We start from the raw sequence: 19,201 nt of genomic DNA, 5'->3' as shown, positions 1-19,201 counted from the left end.
AATCACTTGGTCACTTGGGATCACTTGGGAACAACTGAAGCTGCAATCTGATGAAGGCCTTTGGCCGAAACGTTATTATGAAATAAACAGCGGCAGGACATCAATATTTTGAGTGTGCTATGCTTTTCTTTGTTTTCATTTTCTGTCAAAGAAATGGCCTGAAGGTCTGTTGTTCACTGTCTTCACCTGCAGGTTTCTTTCCTGGCAGCTCACAAGGCTGCGATGCTTTTCTTCGCCACAAGATGACTCTGATATCGCCATCCATCCTGAAGAAATATGGCATTCCTTTTGATAGGGTGAGTGAAAATTGCTCGTTACATGATGCATAGTAACAGCTTATTCATTCCACTGGAGAAGTCTGACGTAATGGAATAGCAGTTATTCTTAATAAATGACAGTGATTGGAAAAAATCTGTTTTTCTCAGAAGAGCAAGAAACAAATTTTGATTGACAATCAACATGATTCACTTGAATAATGAGGTGATTGGCTCAGCTTTGACATGGTAATAAACCATTGGCTGAGCTAATAACACGGGTAATGATTTTTTTTTCTGTCACTAAAAATTATGCACCACTTAAATTTCTTGACCTTTCTGTTTATTGTTCTATGAATATTCAGTAAGCTGTAAAAACCCTCACACTGTGCAAAATGAAGACAATTTGGAGTGCGGGGAAAAGTGAATCAGGCATATAAAGTTATCTGCTGCCATAAGAGAGTTGCCCCCTACTCAGTCTATCTTTTCACTTCCCCTCAGGGTGTCATTATCACAGTGAACATCTCACTTGTTACATACGTACTTCTCCTGATTCATGTGCAAAAATAAAACTTTCTTACCCTCTTGAGAGGAAAAAAAAAAAAGACCTGATATCTGAACCTGTGCCTTAAGGTGAGTAACTTAATCTCTCATTCTCAGCCTCTACCCCAGTTTCTACCCTCACGTCTGTCACCTTGTCTGCCTTGATGAGTCTCTTGATTGCTTCACAATAAAGTTGATAACCACGACAGTGACTATACACTGTTGAAGGTTCAGGGCATGACTTCACTTGTCCTCTTTTGTAAATTTTCTCTAACTAACTGTAAGCTTGTGGGAAGACAGTAAAACAGCAGCAGTGTTCAGATGAAGTAAGCTTGCAAAAAAAAAAGCCATAAAAGTTGACAAAACTATTCTCTTTTCGCTGTGAAGTTGGACTTCTTTATCTATTAAGCCTAATGCAGTGCCCGTCACATGTCCAGAGTAGCATCGTGTGCTATCTCATTTATGTCGAAAAAAGAAAAATTAAAGTTCACAACAAAGGTTTGATCTATGCTGTTTTATGCCTTTTATGGATAAATATACATATATTGCCCCCCCCTCTTTTGAACAGGTAACCCAGAATGAAGGGGAGTTTATGGTTACCTTTCCTTACGGCTACCACGCTGGCTTCAACCATGGTTTTAACTGTGCTGAGTCTACAAATTTTGCCACCCTGCGGTGGGTGGACTATGGAAAAGTGGCCGCTCTGGTGAGTTAGTTGCGGTGTGAGTTGAGATATAGATAGAGAGATATAGAGATAGATAGATAGAATGTTGAATTTGTCTCAGAATAATCCTGTGCTTTGCTGAAACTGTGCAACAGTTGCTTTACATATTAATTTCAACTCCATCTGTCCTTAAAAAAAAAAACACACAGATGTGTAAAGCACAGATTTTTCATGGCAGGGCTATTGTCACCATCGCAGTGACTGTGCCCATCCTGCAAAATATTCAGAATGTTCACTACTTGCTATCTGTTTTGAATTGTTGCTATTTCAGTGGTGCAGCTTCTGTTGTCGCTCAGAATATTCATGATTGCATAGCCTGGTATACACTGCCTGCTACAGTCTGAGGTGAAGGCATCAGTCGATGTCAGCTGTGTTTTTCCAAAAATCCTCAACTGATGTTTGCATCTGGTTTATCAATTTAAAACAAACAAACAACAAAAACAAACAAACAAAGGTTTTCACCAGGTAATTTAAACAGTTGATTTGTTTTTAATAGTATTGGCGGTTCCTACGTGCAGAAGGTGATCAAACAGTGGCAAAGGCTTGGCATGATTTAAAACAAAATTCTACAAAAACAAAAAAAAAAAAAAAAAATATTCTACATATCAAATATCCTCTGGAAAAGGTTGTCAAAGCATTAAATTACATTGAAAATAGAACTATCCCATGGTTTTACAAGACTATCATGTTGAGTATTTTGTTGTTCATTTTGTTCTTCATCTCCTGTTTGTTGTTTTTGTACAATTATGCACTAGGCTGTAATAAAATTTTAATATTTTGAAATTTCCCTTTTTGCTTTTTCTTCCTAACTCCATTTAATTTTCTTGTTCGGCTCCATCCTGTGTGTGTGGTGTGTGTGTGTGTGTGTGTGTGTGTGTGTGTGTGTGTGTGTGTGTGTGTGTGTGTGTGTGTGTGTGTGTGGTGTGTGTGTGTGTGTGTGTGTGTGTGTGTGTGTGTGTGTGTGTGTGTGTGTGTGTGTGTGTGTGTGTGTTGGCCAGTTTGCAGAAGAACAGTCTCCAATCCTTCACTTGCTCATTTTGAGTCTTCCTTCTTCTTTGCTCATGTCCTTTTGTAATTTATGAATCAACAGTTGAGGTTGATTGGGTGCTTCCATGAGCACCCAATCCAGTGCTCATGGAGGCATCTCTGCTACTTGTCTGTGATAAATTAATCCCAGTGAATTCCTCTGCACTTAAGTAGTCGATGTCTTCTCATCCTTTAAGATTAAATATCTGATTTACATTTGTTGGTACAGCAAGTGGTAAATGTTGAAAATGTTTTACTTTTCATGAGAAGTGCCATTGTGATGCCCGGTTGCTTTGCTCACAGCTGAAAGTGGTGAAAGTTTCTGTCACCTCTAATTTTAAACAGTGTAACATCTGGTTTGCTACCTGTTGCTCATAGCCAACATATGAAATCTCTGTAGATTTTATGTCCTCCTCCTGTGAGCACAGTATGCAAGACACCATGTTCAATTCTGCATTTGCATTTTAATGAGGATGAAATTACTTAAACTGTGAACGCTAACTCATAATCATTAGGTGGAAGGCTGCACTGTTTGCAAAACTCTCATATAATTTATTCCGGTGGACCAATGAATTTTGTCCCTAATAATCAAAATCCATTAAAACAGACAAAATCCCCCCTGTATATAAAACGGCCAAAATCTGTGATTTGTATAAAACTGCGGAAACCTGTTATATGTATGTAACTGATTGGCTACAGTCAGGACGCACCGAACGATCTACAGGGAATTCCCAGCACCAGTTAAGTTTATGTGTTTCCTTGATTAAATGCCTGACCTTGAATAGCTGCCTGCCTCGTTTAATGAATGGTGTGTCGCCAACTGACTGTCCCCCCTAAAAATTGGTCTGCCCTGCCTTCACTGCGCATGCGTCATTCGGACCACAGCAACATCATTTCTGAGCGTCAGCAGCGGAGCACCACTTATCACCTAGTTTCTGCTTAAAACTGCACTGCAGTCATCTATCTCAGCGATAAATGTCTGAAGCTTTTGTATAACAATCATTTCCACATAAATTCAGCATTATTTCACAATAAAAGATGGGGGACCGATGAGAGCCCCACAGCAGCACGTCTTGAGTCTGATGTGCTGCTGCGCCTACGTCATTTCGGAGCGTTGGTCGCGATTCACTGATCATCGCCACATTTCTGCATTTGATCCATAATCGAAATGTAATCGTGTGCATTGCAAAACTTTTAAAATATGAGGGGAAGGAATGAGTGAAATCAGAAAAGTGACAAATTGCAGCCCTTTGCGGCCTACATTATTTAGCAGTTGCCTGGGTTCACAACCACACAGAGGGCTCTGATCTGAAGCGGTTTGGTTTGTCACACCCAGGGCATATGTGTGAAACTTAAACTATATTAATGTCCAGGCAGCAAGCAGCATTTTGCTAATAACGCCGCCCTGAATTAGTTGCTGGGTCTGAGCATGGTTTGAAAAAAATAAATGCCTGGCTTTTACTCAAAGAATGCGTACCCCTTTCCCCGAATCAGCGAGTGTCAGTGCTGAACTCATTTCATACCTCTGTTACTGGCTACGTCCAGACTGCTTTGTCTGGTATATGGGAGGGGGTTTTTTAATGAAAATAATTGGCGATCGGACAGGATGTTTTGTCAGATGTGAGTGAAAATCCATATGGTGTTTATTAACATGGAAAACCATGCAGAAGCATTGGGACTTTTGCTTTTATTCGTGAGTACGAATATCCAGTATATACGATGGCGGTTTCAATGAGTTTACTGTATAAATAATGGAAAGGGTATAACTGTAATCTTAAATTTATCATCAAGCCTTTAAAGCAAGTGGAACATTTTTTGTCTTGTAGCTGCTGGTCACCTCAGTCTCTAACCTCCTTGTCATTCTAGGCACTTGGCACATCCGTCGTTCATCCCCCAGGTTGCCTGTTTATGTGGCTGCAACACTTGGGCTTCATTAGAAACCCAAGTACTCTTAAGGGCTCAGAACACGTTTTTATTTTGTGAAGTTCCATGCATCATCACATGAATTTCCCTCTTAATTATGTTTTGACAAACAAAGTAGATCCGCCCCACTTCTTGAGCCTACCAGAAAATAATTTCATAACCCATAAACAGTTTATTAAAATGGGTAATTATACTGAATTTAAAATGGAAAAATGGCCCATGTTTGTATTTTTTTTTTTTCTTGGTTCCCACCATGTTGATGTTTTGTTTTCAGTAAAGTTTCACAACTATAACAGTCACCAGCAGCAGTACTCACTTTCTCTCCTCTGCCCTGCCACTTCTCACGTCCCTTCACTCGACACCATATTTTAATGTTTCCCTCTGTCAAGGTGTGTCGATGAGATGTAGTCAGGATATTGTTTTTCTGTGGAGGGCGAGCTGCCGTGTTTCCAGTAATTGAACATAAGACTCTTGCTCAACTCAGGAAAAATAATCAGACTACGGCACAAAGAAAATGTGAAATGTTATATTTTCATTGCCATCAACTGCCTCTATTTGTCTCCACATGGTTTCGTCACTCCATTTTCTTTCCTCTATTACAAACCTCTTTCTATAACTTTTTTTATGCTGGAGTTGTCTTTGATAGCACTGGGGATTCACTTAATAGCTCTCTTACCATAATGCCTGCTGAATGGTTATTGACCTGTAATCTCATTGCATTTGTAGATTCATGTTGAGGCCTGAATTGAATATGGTGGTGATCAAGTAGTTTAATTTTAAATGAAACACATTCTTTTATCCTAATCTACCTTAATGACTCAGTCACTTTAAAAGTTGAGAGAATTTGATTGATTGTGAAGCCACAATATGGGACAAATTGTCAGCATTATCACTGTACTTAGAACACACTACTGTGCACTCAAAAACCTATCTAATGCAGAATTAATGTTGCTCTCTCATTTGGTTGTGGTTGCCAGTTTTGAGTCTGAGTGAAGTCATTATCTTTCTTAACTTAAAAATCAAAGTGGGATATAAATATATGCATTTAGGGCTGAAATGATTCCTCGAATAATTGGAGTAATTTGATTACTAAAATGTTTCGAGGCAAATTTCTCTGCTGCGAGGCTTCGTTTAATTCACTATTATGTGCGCAATACATGCACAGCACGCCGTAACGCGTATGCAAAGCGCGGAATGCAAAATAGAGATGGACGGAGATGAAAACTGTGAGCGTCAGGGAGCTCAAAATAACCCACAGAGAAAACGTCACTGTCGAAAGTGTGGGACCATTATCAATTAAACCAAAAGCAAAACACAGTACAGTGTGTGTACTGCAAATGGAATTAGCTTCCATAACATCACTTCTTCATGCTACAGCACCTGAGCTGACAACGTCCACTGTATGCTCCGTGCCTGCCAAACAGACCCAGTAGATAAAGTTAATGTCACATTCACAAAAGTATTTAATTTAGATTAGTGATTGCAAGTAGGATGGGTATCGTTAAGAATCGATAAATTATTCGTTATTCAGTTGTGCCGGCATTATCTGGTGGTCGGAGATGGCGCTGACCGCTTGTCATGACGAAAACACATTTGTTTTTGTCTTGTGAACGCTCCGCTGAGGAAATGAGATTAGTCTGACTATTACCCAGATTGACAACAAATGAGTAAAGTAAGTAATTTTATGCACCCTTTTTTTTGCGGCATTTTGTGAATGCAGAAATGCTCTCCCCTGATATTAAATAAATACCCCTTACACTCTGCTGAGGAAACGAGATTAGCTGCCCAATCGGTGGGTCAGAGTCCAACGATTTAGCCAGACTGACAACAAATATGAGTAAAGTAAGTACCTTTGTGCATTTTTTTTTGTGGTATGTGTTCCGACCTCAAAACGCACTATTGTGACATAAACCAAACGTACCCTCTCTTCTTCTGTGGCGTTTAATGGCAGCCGGCTTTCTTATTGTTGCATTGCTGCCACCTTCTGCATCAGTCCATTATAGCAGTACTAAATCCTCTCGTCCAGTGTCTTTCAAGTATTAAAAGGCCAACAGTTCCCCTCCCACTTTAATTTAATCTTTATTTAACCAGGTTAGTCCCATTGAGATCAAGATCTCTTTTGCAAGGGAGAACTGGACAATGATAAAGTTTCTAATTCACCTAACCTGCTAGTCCTATGTCTAAAATACTTTGAACAGAAACTTCTTTCAGGCCTAATATGGCAATATGTTTTAAGTTTTTTTTTTTTTTTTGTAAACTTTTTTTGTCATCTTGAAAATTGATCCAGAATATGCCAATGCCACTTAATGGACTCCCTTTCTTTCTTTAAAGAAGCACCTACCAGTTAAATTATGCCACCAATGTCTGCCAATAAAAGTTTATTTTTTATGGGAAGTTGAATTGGTTGTTCATTAAATGGACTTATCATTTTCTCTGTCAGCTATAGCTGTTAAATTAAGCTTAAGTAAATTAATCAAATTAAATACATTTTTATATCCGAATACTTGATTAATCGATAGAATAATCAATAGCTGCAGCCCTATATGCATTTGTTGTTGTAACTAAATCAACTTAAAATCTACTGGTGTTAATACTTTCTAAATGTCAGATTACGAGCCTAGTGGCATGAAACTAACAAAACTGACTGTCTTCACGTCGTCCAGGACATCTATGTAAAGGCTTACTGGCATAACGGTGTCCTGCATAGAGAATGAAGCGGGGTGCTACCTTCTGTGTGTTGTATCAGAGCTTTTCTCCACCTTGTTTTAAGTGCCACACTGTAGGGATGTGAAATCGTTCAACAACTCACGATTCAATTCGATTCCGATTCTTGGGGTGACGATTCGATTCAGAATCGATTTCGATTCAAAGAGCTCTGAGAAATAGTTATATTATTTAAAAATGTTTGTTTAAGAAATGCAGCTTTACAAGGTTAATCAAGTGATTCTAGATGTAAATTTATTCATCTGCTTTGCTCGTTCAGTTTAGCGACGTGCTGGTCAGTAGTCGGCAGCGACCGCTGCTCCCCTCTTTTAGCTGCGGGTGATGACGTAGCATGTGGGCTTGCTGATTTGAAGTGTTTCCGAAGTACATGACTTTCATTTTGCAGATTTTGCACACTGCATAAGTCATGTCAAGCTCCTTCTTACGCAGCAAATAATAAAATCCAAAATGCGCCCAAACATTTGCCTTCAGCAAAGACGGTGCTGGCTGAATTAGCTCTTTCATCCGTCATGCTAAGCTACAGCCACTGAACTCTGCAGCTCACGAGTGTTTGAAGCACGCCGGCCCCCTCCCCCTCGTGGGGACGCTGTAGTACGGAAGCCGTTGCCTGACAAACAGTACACGCAGCGAGTAAGTAAGAAAATGTTTTAAAAAATGCTTTTTAAAAAATCGATTCTTGGACATTTTGGATTGATTCAGAATCGTAATAAATAAGAATTGCGATTCGGACGTGAATCGATTTTTTTTTTTTTTTTTCCGACACCCCTACCACACTGATTGTATGTGCATATTTAGTGCAAGAACCTACCAAGAACATAGTCAAGACTAGATTAAACAAAGGTCAGATGGAGAGGTTTTTCAAGCTTCAAAAGTGCTCTAACTGGTGTTTCTTGATGCAGCAGAGGTAAGGTTGGGGATAAATGGTGATGTTTGATTTGAGATGCTGGTGCAACACCTTGTGATAGTGAATAGTTTATAGTGCCTTAAAGTTGGACACTAATGTATACAATCCAGTTAAGATGTCTTTCCTATGAGTGAGTTCTCACATTAAGTATAGACTCAGTGACACAAGTTTGGTAGACTGCATTCTACAGTTTACTGCTACTTATAAAAAGTGTCATGTAGACTTGAGTGTAGCTTTGAGTGTCCATAATGCTTCAGAAACGCCTTTCCATTAGGATCCAATGTCACGGTGGATTAAAAGCTCAGCGTTTGCCTATCACACCTGCTCTCCATGTGACATGCGGAGTGATCATCCCCTTGTGGCAGATTATCCTCTAAAAATTACCTTAATGGTTTTGGTGTTAATGCTAATTGTGTTGCAGGAACTTTGTTTTGGTTACTGTGGGTACAGGTTTTGTTTCTAGCACTCCTTGCAGCCTTCCCATGCTCTAACATCCAGTGTTTGTGTTTCTTCTCTCTGCTGTCCTGTTTCCAGTGTTCCTGCCGTAAGGACATGGTGAAGATATCCATGGATGTGTTTGTACGTTGTCTGCAACCAGAGCGGTATGAGTTGTGGAAACAGGGAAAGGACACCACAGTGGTGGACCATCTCAAGCCCACTGAGCTTACCAGCCCAGACTGGAGCGCTGGAAAGAGCACCGTGTCACCTATCGATCCAACCTCCTGCGGAGGTGAGAGCTCATCCTACGTTGTCTCACTCTGGTGAACTTTTGTGTCTGTGTTTATAATTTGCTGACCCAAAAGTATGAAATCTCTTTGTGCGTTCTTGTTATAAAATTTGATATTAACGGGAATTCAACAACCCAGGGCCATTGCAGAAGATGAAGCAGTATCGCCGTCTGAAGACGAAGAGATGAAGGTACTGTCAGAGGAGGGAATTGAGGCTGAATGCTGCTGATACCAGCTTCAGGTGGAAGAGCGTGAATCCCAGCGAAGGCGGGAGAGAGAAGAGCGTTTAGGCCAGAGAGCTATGATGACCCTGGAGGCCATGGAGCATGAGAGCAGCAGGCTGCTGAGGCTGCTGCTGCTGCTAAAGTTGCAGTTTTAGAGGTGAGCAGAATGAGCCAGTTGGGGATGATTTCAAATCAACAGACATCCTCAGTCGTGACCCACAATGAACAAAGGTTACCTGAAGGAATGGTGATAATAAAAATGTTAGTGATATGCTGCAGTCACCAGAGCTCAACCCTTTGGAACACATCATGATAGATTTTGGAAGAAAGTTTTAACGGTCCCACACCTGTTCTTGGATAAGATGGTGAGTGTGAGTGAGTGAGTGTGTGTGTTTTAAGTGGTTCTTTCCACTGTTAATATTAAAATCCAAGAGAGGATGGGAAGTATGCAGTTCCAGTCCTCAAGTACAGCTGTAGACTTATTCCAAGATACACAGACACTGAATAAGACCAATAATGTTGTGAGTGTGTAGCAGTTTTGGGCTTTTTTGATGAACCATAAGTCATTATGAAATGAGTAATGGAAATGTGGGCAGCACGGTGGATTAGTGGTTAGCACTGTGCCTCAGAGCAAGAAGGTCATAGGATTGATTCCCACCTGTGGCCTCTTGGTGTGGAGTTCTTGCATGTTCTCTCTGTGTTTGCGTGGTTTCCCTCCAGGTGTTCCGGCTTCCTACCACATCCAAAGATATGCCGGTTAGGTGGATTGGAAAACTTTAAATTGTCCGTCGGTGTGTGTGTGGGTGTGAATGTATTTGTCTATATGTGGCCATGCGACAGACTGGCGTCGTGTCCAGGGTGTACCACGCACCATGCCCAATGATTGCTGGAATAGCTCCAGTCTCTGTGGCCCTTAATGGAGTAAGCAGTTGAAGATGAGTGAGTGTAATGGCAGTCTGTTAATTACAGAAGGCATTGCAAATCCTCCCAAGCCTCTAATTAACAAATCCCTTTACAACTGTTGCATCTAATGCCACAGATTCTGGATTTAAAAAGATTTAATTGACATGAAAATAAGTGGATTTAATGTCTAATGTGCAAGACTCAGATTAAATGATAATATAATCAGAATTTAGGGCCATTAGTGTGGGTTATAATTTAAGTACAACCTTGTTTTGATTTTTAAAAATGCAATAGCGGACACTCAAATGGTTTGATAAAATTTCACATAATATAATATAGTGTAAGCATAAAGCATTTTGTCTTGAAGTTAAAAATTTTTGATGAAAGGAAGCCGTTCAAATACCGATATTTTTGATATTTTCTGCAGTATAAGTTGCACCTGTTCAAAAAATGTGTTTTGAAGAGGGGAAAAAATATGTATACAAGTCACACCAGAGTATAAGTCACACACTTTGGTCTAGTATCAGCTATTTAATTTCAGATTTTTGTTGCAAGTCACAGAGTATACGTTGCAGGACCTATAACACTAGTTAAAACTACATCATATACTCTGGAAAATATGGTTATCTGAAATATGTAATCTGTATTTGCTAGGATGACTCTTTGGCACAACAGCACAAAAAGGTAAAACATGTCAAGATTGCTTTGCGAAGAAAAAAACCTTACCCAAATTTGACAACAATAATCATACTATCAATATAGTTTGTAAAGCCCAGTTTTGATGGAACATTTCAAATTATTCCGTTAATTACTTAGCCATTGAGCCGCTTTCTGAACCTTTCCTCCCCTTTCCTTTCTGTTTACCAGCACAAGATCCTGAAGCTGAATTACAGGACTTAACAGAAGACATGGACACAAAGAAGCAGAAAAAGCAAAAGAAAAGTGTAAATTTCCAGCATCCCATGACTGGTTTTGAGGAAGCATTTGAACAATTTGCAACATCCATCAGCAGGCATTTCAAAGGCTGTTTCAGATGTTCAAAACCTCAAGTGAGAGTGCGTTACAGCAGATGTCAAAATGGATGTGAATCCTGCCCAGGTAAGATCCTTTAGGACCTCAGTGCTGATGAGTTTTGTCCAGTGAATTTTTTGCAATGACTGGCAAAATGTTTGTCCTGCCACTGTGTGTGTGTGTGTGTGTGTGTGTGTGTGTGGTGTGTGTGTGTGGTGTGTGTGTGTGTGTGTGTGTGTGTGTGTGTGTGTGTGTGTGTGTGTGTGTGTGTGTGTGGTGTGTGTGTGTGTGTGTGTGTGTGTGTGTGTGTGGTGTGTGTGTGGGCGGAAGGGGGTGGTGGTGGAGAGTTTTCAGTGTAGTAACTCATTGACAACATAAACTGAAGAAAAATATAAACGCAACACTTGTTTTTGGTCCCATTTTTCATGAGCTGAACTCAAAGATCTAACACATTTTCTATATACACAAAAGACCCATTTCTCTCATATTGTTCACAATTGTGTCTCAAACGTTAGTGAGCACTTCTCCTTAGACAGCATGATTATTGAACAGGTGTGCCTTAGGCTGGCCACAATAAAAGGCTACTCTGGAATGTTCAGTTTTATCACACAGCACATGCCATAGATGTTGCACATTTTGAGGGAGTGTGCAATTGGCATGCTGACTGCAGGAATGTCCACCAGAGCTGTTGCCTGTGAAGTGAATGTTCTTTTGTCTAGCCATAAGCCATCTCCATAGGCGCTTCAGAGAATTTCTCAGTGCATCCAACCTGCCTCACAACCGCAGATAGCATGTAACCACACCAGCCCAGGACCTCCACATCCAGCATGTTCACCTCTAAGATTGTCTGAGACCAGCCACCCGGACAGCTGCTTGCAACAATCGGTTTACAGAACCAAATCATGTTTGCACAAATTGTCAGAAACCGTCTCAGGGAAGCTCATCTGCATGCTTGTCATCCTCCATTGGGGTCTCGACCTGACTGCAGTTGATCTTTGTCATAACAGACTTGAGTGGGCAAATGCACACATTCGATGGCATCTGGCTGCTCATTAATTCTATGCGAAGGAGATGTGTTGCACTGCGTGAGACAAATGGTGGGTGGTCACACCAGATACTGACTGGCCCCCCCCCCAAGTGAAACTGCACATTTCAAAACTGCCAGCTGCAGTAATCATGCTGTCTAATCAGCATCTTGATATGCCACACCTGTGAGGTAGGATGGCTTATCTCGGCAAAGAAGTGCTCACTAACAGATTTAGACAGATTTGTGAACAATATTTCCAAGAAAAGTGCTGTGCGTTTTTTAAGTGTAAGTTGAACAGTTGTAACTCCTGTGGAGTAGATAAGCCAATTATATTTCAGTTCCACATATTTTCATATTAATGAATAGAAAATAATACTTCTTATACTTCAACATATTGCAGTTCATCTGTTGCAAATAAAAAAAAAAAACGCTTGTGGTGATATTTGTTTTTTTGGTTTTGAAAGGGTAGCATGTTTAACTTTTGTGCTTATTTTGATTTTAATTAGGCATACTACTCTAAGGTGAAGATGCCAACCGAAGTTAAAAAGAGTCGCCGTCACCCCCTCAGCAAGCCTCCCATGCAATCGCCTCTGTCTATTGTTAAGCAAGATCCAGCCGCTGAGACAGGTGTGTGGTTGTAAATCTGTCATTTCTTCCTCCAACCATTCATTGCCATTGACTATTGATTGACCAGGTGATGGTTGTGTACTTTGTGGCCAAACAGATGCTGGACATGGTGGAGTGTAACTAACTATATTCATTAATGAATTTAAATTTTTTAATGTTAATTGAATGCATTTTGGTTGTAAAGTTGAGATTAAAACTTGATATGTCCATAAACAGCAGTCTAAATTCCAAAGGTATTTAGTTAACAGCGATGTAAACTAAATGCAGTAAATCTTCATATTTCAGAAACTGGACACCATTTTTGTCTTGATTAGTGAGCTGAGGAAAACAAACTGAGAAACAAATATCCCAGTACAGATGTTAAAATCTACACCGCTAGACTTCACCACTAGACTTTTTCTTCCTTCCTTGTCACTCTTTTGTTTTCATTTTGTGACTGATGCATATTGATCCAATTTCAATTTATTTCATTTATATCGTGCCAAATCACAACAAAGTTGCCTCAAGGCGCTTTACATAAGGTCTAACTTTACCAACCCCAGAGCAAGCACACAGGTGACAGTGGTGAGGAAAACCTCAAGCAGCCCAGATTCAAAGGGGTGACCCTCTGCTTGGGCCGTGCTACTAACACAAATTACAAAACAATTCACAAAACGAATATACAGGAAATGTTGCTGTGCACAGGACAGGAGAGTTGACAGACACCACACCCATCTCTGGATGTAGCCGCACCTCAGAGGAAAAAATAATCAAGACAACAAATACAGCATAATTTGTCAGCATTAGCAAGCAAAGACAACAAAGTAGTAACATACTATGGCAGGCAACAAGCAGCATTGTGTATAATAATTAACGGCTTTAAATTATGTCCTGCCTTGTTTAGGTCTCGTGCTGAGCACGATTTGCAAAAAAAAATAAACGCCCAGTCTTTTAATCAAGGAAATAGGGTACCCACTTTCCTTGAATCGACGGGTGTCAGGGCTGACCTTCATTTCGCAACTCTGTTACTGAGCACGTCCAGATACTCTGCCCAGTATATGTGGGGGCTTTTAATTGGGATACATTACAATGGGGCAGGACGATGTGTACGATGTGAGCGAAAAAAAACAAACTGTTATGTACGGTGTTTATTACATGGAAAACCATACAAACCATTGGGATGTTTGCATGTCCCCAGTGAGTGCGAATGTCCGGTTTATACGATGAATGTTTAGGCACGTTTTACTGTATTATTGTAATTCTATTAGTTTGCTTTCAAGCTTTTGGTCAAAGTAATATTATTCTAAAAACCTGTTTCCTTAGGGGATCAGTGACTATACAGGGGTGGACACTTGTTCCGGAAAGGGCCAAGAGGGTACCGGTTTTCTTTGCAGCCATGGACTCCACCAGGTAATTTCACTGATTAACTGATTCCATCTGCTCAAAGTGATATTAATCAGTGAAATTACCTGGTGGAGTCCATGGCTGCAAAGAAAACCTGTACCGTCTTGGCTCTTTCTGGAACAAGTTGCCCACCCTGCTGTACAGTGTGTTGTATGTCAGCAGCCTTAAAATTAGGCTTCCTCTTTTTATGTCTCTTCTCAGTATCCATAGCAACACACCTACACCAGTCTAAGTATGTAAGTAAATCCTGTGTCATCCCATAGCCATTCACTCCGGTGGTTTTCTCCAGATTCTGTAGCATGAAGCAGAGTCTGACTCTGGACAGGACGCCAGTCTGATGTAGGTTCCTTTCCCAGCCAAGGCTAATAACCATTTACAGCTGTGTGTACAGGGTGCAGATTAAATCAAATCAAATCAATTTTATTTATATAGCGCCCAAACACAACAAACAGTTGCCCCAAGGCGCTTTATATTGTAAGGCAAAGCCATACAATAATTACGGAAAAACCCCAACGGTCAAAACGACCCCCTGTGAGCAAGCACTTGGCGACAGTGGGAAGGAAAAACTCCCTTTTAACAGGAAGAAACCTCCAGCAGAACCAGGCTCAGGGAGGGGCAGTCTTCTGCTGGGACTGGTTGGGGCTGAGGGAGAGAACCAGGAAAAAGACATGCTGTGCTGGGAGCAGAGATCAGTCACTAATGATTAAATGCAGAGTGGTGCATACAGAGCAAAAAGAGAAAGAAACACACAGTGCGTCATGGGAACCCCCCAGCAGTCTGTCTGTAGCAGCATAACTAAGGGATGGTTCAGGGTCACCTGATCCAGCCCTAACTATAAGCTTTAGCAAAAAGGAAAGTTTTAAGCCTAATCTTAAAAGTAGAGAGGGTGTCTGTCTCCCTGATCCGAAATTGGGAGCTGGTTCCAGAGGAGAGGAGCCTGAAAGCTGAAGGCTCTGCCTCCCATTCTACTCTTACAAACCCTAGGAACTACAAGTAAGCCTGCAGTCTGAGAGCGACGCGCTCTATTGGGGTGATATGGTACTATGAGGTCCCTAAGATAAGATGGGACCTGATTATTCAAAACCTTATAAGTAAGAAGAAGAATTTTAAATTCTATTCTAGAATTAACAGGAAGCCAATGAAGAGAGGCCAATATGGTGAAATATGCTCTCTCCTTCTAGTCCCGTCAGTACTCTAGCTGCAGCATTTTGAATTAACTGAAGGCTTTTCAGGGAACTTTTAGGACAACCTGATAATAATGAATTACACTAGTCCAGCCTAGAGGAAATAAATGCATGAATTAGTTTTCAGCATCACTCTGAGACAAGACCTTTCTAATTTTAGAGATATTGCGCAAATGCAAAAAGCAGTCCTACATATTTGTTACATAGGCGCATTGAATGACATATCCTGATCAAAAATGACTCCAAGATTTCTCACAGTATTACTAGAGGTCAGGGTAATGCCATCCAGAGTAAGGATATGGTTAGACACCATGTTTCTAAGATTTGTGGGGCAAGTACAATAACTCAGTTTTATCTGAGTTTAAAGCAGGAAATTAGAGGTCATCCATGTCTTTATGTCTGTAAGACAATCCTGCCAGTTAGCTAATTGGTGTGTCCCCTCTGGCTTCATGGATAGATAAAGCTGGGTATCATCTGCGTAACAATGAAAATTTAAGCAATGCTGTCTAATAATACTGCCTAAGGGCAAGCATGTATAAAGTGAATAAAATTGGTCCTACACCGAACCTTGTGGAACTCCATAATTAACCTTAGTCTGTGAAGAAGATTCCCCATTTACATGAACAATTGTAATCTATAGATAATATGATTCAAACCACTGCAGCGCAGTGCCTTTAATACCTATGGCATGCTCTAATCTCTGTAATAAAATTTTATGGTCAAGCAGTATCAAAAGCAGCACTGAGGTCTAACAGAACAAGCACAGAGATGAGTCCACTGTCTGAGGCCATAAGAAGATCATTTGTAACCTTCACTAATGCTGTTCTGTACTATGATGAATTCTAAACCCTGACTGAAACTCTTCAAATAGACCATTCCTCTGCAGATGATCAGTTAGCTGTTTTACAACTACCCTTTCAAGAATTTTTGAGAGAAAAGGAAGGTTGGAGATTGGCCTATAATTAGCTAAGATAGCTGGGTCAAGTGATGGCTTTTTAAGTAATGGTTTAATTACTGCCACCTTAAAAGCCTGTGGTACATAGCCAACTAATAAAGATAGATTGATCATATTTAAGACGAAGCATTAATAATGGTAGGGCTTCCTTGAGCAGCCTGGTAGGAATGGGGTCTAATAGACATGTTGATGGTTTGGAGAAGTAACTAATGAAAATAACTCAACAGAACAATCGAGAGAAAGAGTCTAACCAAATACCGGCATCACTGACAGCAGCCAAAGAGAACGATATGTCTTTGGGATGGTTATGAGTAATTTTTTCTCTAATAGTTAAAATTTTATTAGCAAAGAAAGTCATGAAGTCATACTAGTTAAAGTTAAAGGAATACTCAGCTCAATAGAGCTCTGACTCTTTGTCAGCCTGGCTACAGTGCTGAAAAGAAACCCTGGGGTTGTTCTTATTTTCTTCAATTAGTGATGAGTAATAGATGTCCTAGCTTTACGGAGGGCTTTTTTTATAGAGCAACAGACTCTTTTTCCAGGCTAAGTGAAGATCTTCTAAATTAGTGAACGCCATTTCCTCTCCAACTTACGGTTATCTGCTTTAAGCTGCGAGTTGTGAGTTATACCACGAGTCAGGCACTTCTGATTTAAGCTCTCTCTTTTTCAGAGGAGCTACAGCATCCAAAGTTGTCTTCAATGAGGATGTAAAACTATTGACGAGATAATCTATCTCACTCACAGAGTTTAGGTAGCTACTCTGCACTGTGTTGGTATATGGCATTAGAGAACATAAAGAAGGAATCATATCCTTAAAACCTAGTTACAGCGCTTTCTGAAAGACTTCTACTGTAATGAAACTTATTCCCCACTTGCTGGGTAGGCCATCAGAGTAAATGTAAATGTTATTAAGAAATGATCAGACAGAAGGGGGTTTCAGGGAATGCTGTTAAGTCTTCAATTTCCATACCATAAGGTCAGAACAAGATCTAAGGTATGATTAAAGTGGTGGGTGGACTCATTTACATTTTGAGCAAAACCAATCGAGTCTAACAATAGAATTAAATGCAGTGTTGAGGCTGTCATTCTCAGCATCTGTGTGGATGTTAAAATCGCCCACTATAATTATCTTATCTGAGCTAAGCACTAAGTCAGACAAAGGTCCAAAATCACAGAGAAACTCACAGTAACGACCAGGTGGACGATAGATAACAACAAATAAAACTGGTTTTTGGGACTTCCAATTTGGAGGACAAGACTAAGAGTCAAGCTTTCAAATGAATTAAAGCTCTGTCTGGGTTTTGATTAATTAATAAGCTGGAGTGGAAGATTGCTGCTAATCCTCCGCCTCGGCCCGTTCCTACGAGCGTTCTGACAGTTAGTGTGACTCGGGGGGTGTTTGACTCATTTAAACTAACATATTCATACTGCTGTAACCAGGTTTCTGTAAGGCAGAATAATCAATATGTTGATCAATTATATATCATTTACTAACAGGGACCTTAGAAGAGAGAGATCTAATGTTTAATAGACCACATTTAACTGTTTTAGTCTGTGGTGCTGTTGAAGGTTGCTATATTATTTTTCTCTTTTAATTTTTATGCTTAAATAGATTTTTGCTGGTTATTGGTGATCTGGGAGCAGGCACCGTCTCTACGGGGATGGGGTAATGAGGGGATGGCAGGGTGAGAGAAGCTGCAGAGAGGTGTGTTAAGACTACAACTCTGCTTCCTGGTCCCAACCCTGGATAGTCACGGTTTGGGGATTTAAGAAAATTGGCCAGATTTCTAGAAATGAGAGCTGCTCCATCAAAAGTGGGATGGATGCCATCTCTCCTAACACGACCAGGTTTTCCCCAGAAGCTTTGCCAATTATCTATGAAACCCACCTCATTTTTTTGGACACCACTCAGACAGCCAGCAATTCAGGGAGAACATGCGGCTAATCATGTCACTTCCCGGTCCGATTGGGGAGGGGCCAGAGAAAACTACAGAGTCCGACATTGTTTTGCAAAGTTGCACACCGATTCAATGTTAATTTAGTGACCTCCTATTGGCGTACCGGGTGTCATTACTGCCGACGTGAATTACAAATCTTACCAAATTACGCTTAGCCTTAGCCAGCAGTTTCAAATTTCCTTCAATGTCACCTGCTCTGGCCCCCGGAAGACAATGGACTATGGTTGCTGGTGTCGCTAACTTCACATTTCTCAAAACAGAGTCGCCATAACCAGAGTTTGTCCTCGGCGGGTGTGTCGCAGAGTGGGGAAAAATGGTTAGAAATGTGAACGGTGTTGGCGGTGTACACGGGGCTTCTGTTTAGGGCTACGCTTCCTCCTCACAGTCACCCAGTCGGCCTGCTTTCCCGGCTGCTCGGGATCTGCCGGAGGAACTAACGGCGGATAAGCTACCTTGGTCCGCACCGACTACAGGGGCCTGGCTAGCTGTAGGATTTTCCACGGTGCGGAGCCGAGTCTCCAATTCGCCCAGCCTGGCCTCCAAAGCTACGAATAAGCTACACTATTACAAGTACCATTACTGCTAAAGGAGGCCGAGGAATAACTAAACATTTCACACCCAGAGCAGAAAAGTGCGGGAGAGACAGGAGAAGCCGCCATGCTAAACGGCTAAGAGCTAGTAGCTGCGCTAAGCTAGCGGATTCCTAAAAACACACAAAGTGAATAATGTGTAAATAATTTAGAGGTGATCAGCAGAGGGAGTGCTTTAGTAAGGCACGTGAAGATTACACTGTGAAACAAATCGTTATCTAGTTAACTAATTCACTCTAACTGCGCAGATTAAACAGCTAACAGATACAGCAAAACACCTCTGTGCTCCGGACAGGAAGTGATACAATACCGCAGTGAGAGCCAACCACCAGTAGAGGCAGGAAGCAAAAAAGGTGTGACTTATTCTCCAAAAAATATGGGATGACCAGGCCAGATTAAGGGCCGATCTAGGGCTGCAGCTGTAGAATATTTTTGAAATAGAGTATTCTAGCAATTTTTTTAATCGATGAATTGAGTAATCGTATAAAAGTACTTCTGCGTTTTTAAAACATC

General features: G+C 40.7%; 1 protein-coding gene across 1 annotated transcript in view; it reads left to right on the top strand.

Moving 5' to 3' along the window:
- kdm4b (lysine (K)-specific demethylase 4B) overlaps positions 1-19,201 on the top strand; it is a 169,569-nt gene that overhangs the window by 66,226 nt on the left and 84,142 nt on the right. Inside the window, 2 exon segments of the mRNA XM_034179170.1 lie at positions 193-296; positions 1,366-1,503. Of these exon segments, the coding sequence (XP_034035061.1) occupies positions 193-296; positions 1,366-1,503 (242 nt within the window).

This window comes from Thalassophryne amazonica, chromosome 10, assembly GCF_902500255.1.
Source record: "Thalassophryne amazonica chromosome 10, fThaAma1.1, whole genome shotgun sequence".
In the NCBI taxonomy this organism is placed as follows: Eukaryota; Metazoa; Chordata; class Actinopteri; order Batrachoidiformes; family Batrachoididae; genus Thalassophryne; species Thalassophryne amazonica.
The sequence above is the reverse complement of the archived record's forward strand: the minus strand, read 5'-3'. Positions and strand labels throughout refer to the sequence as shown.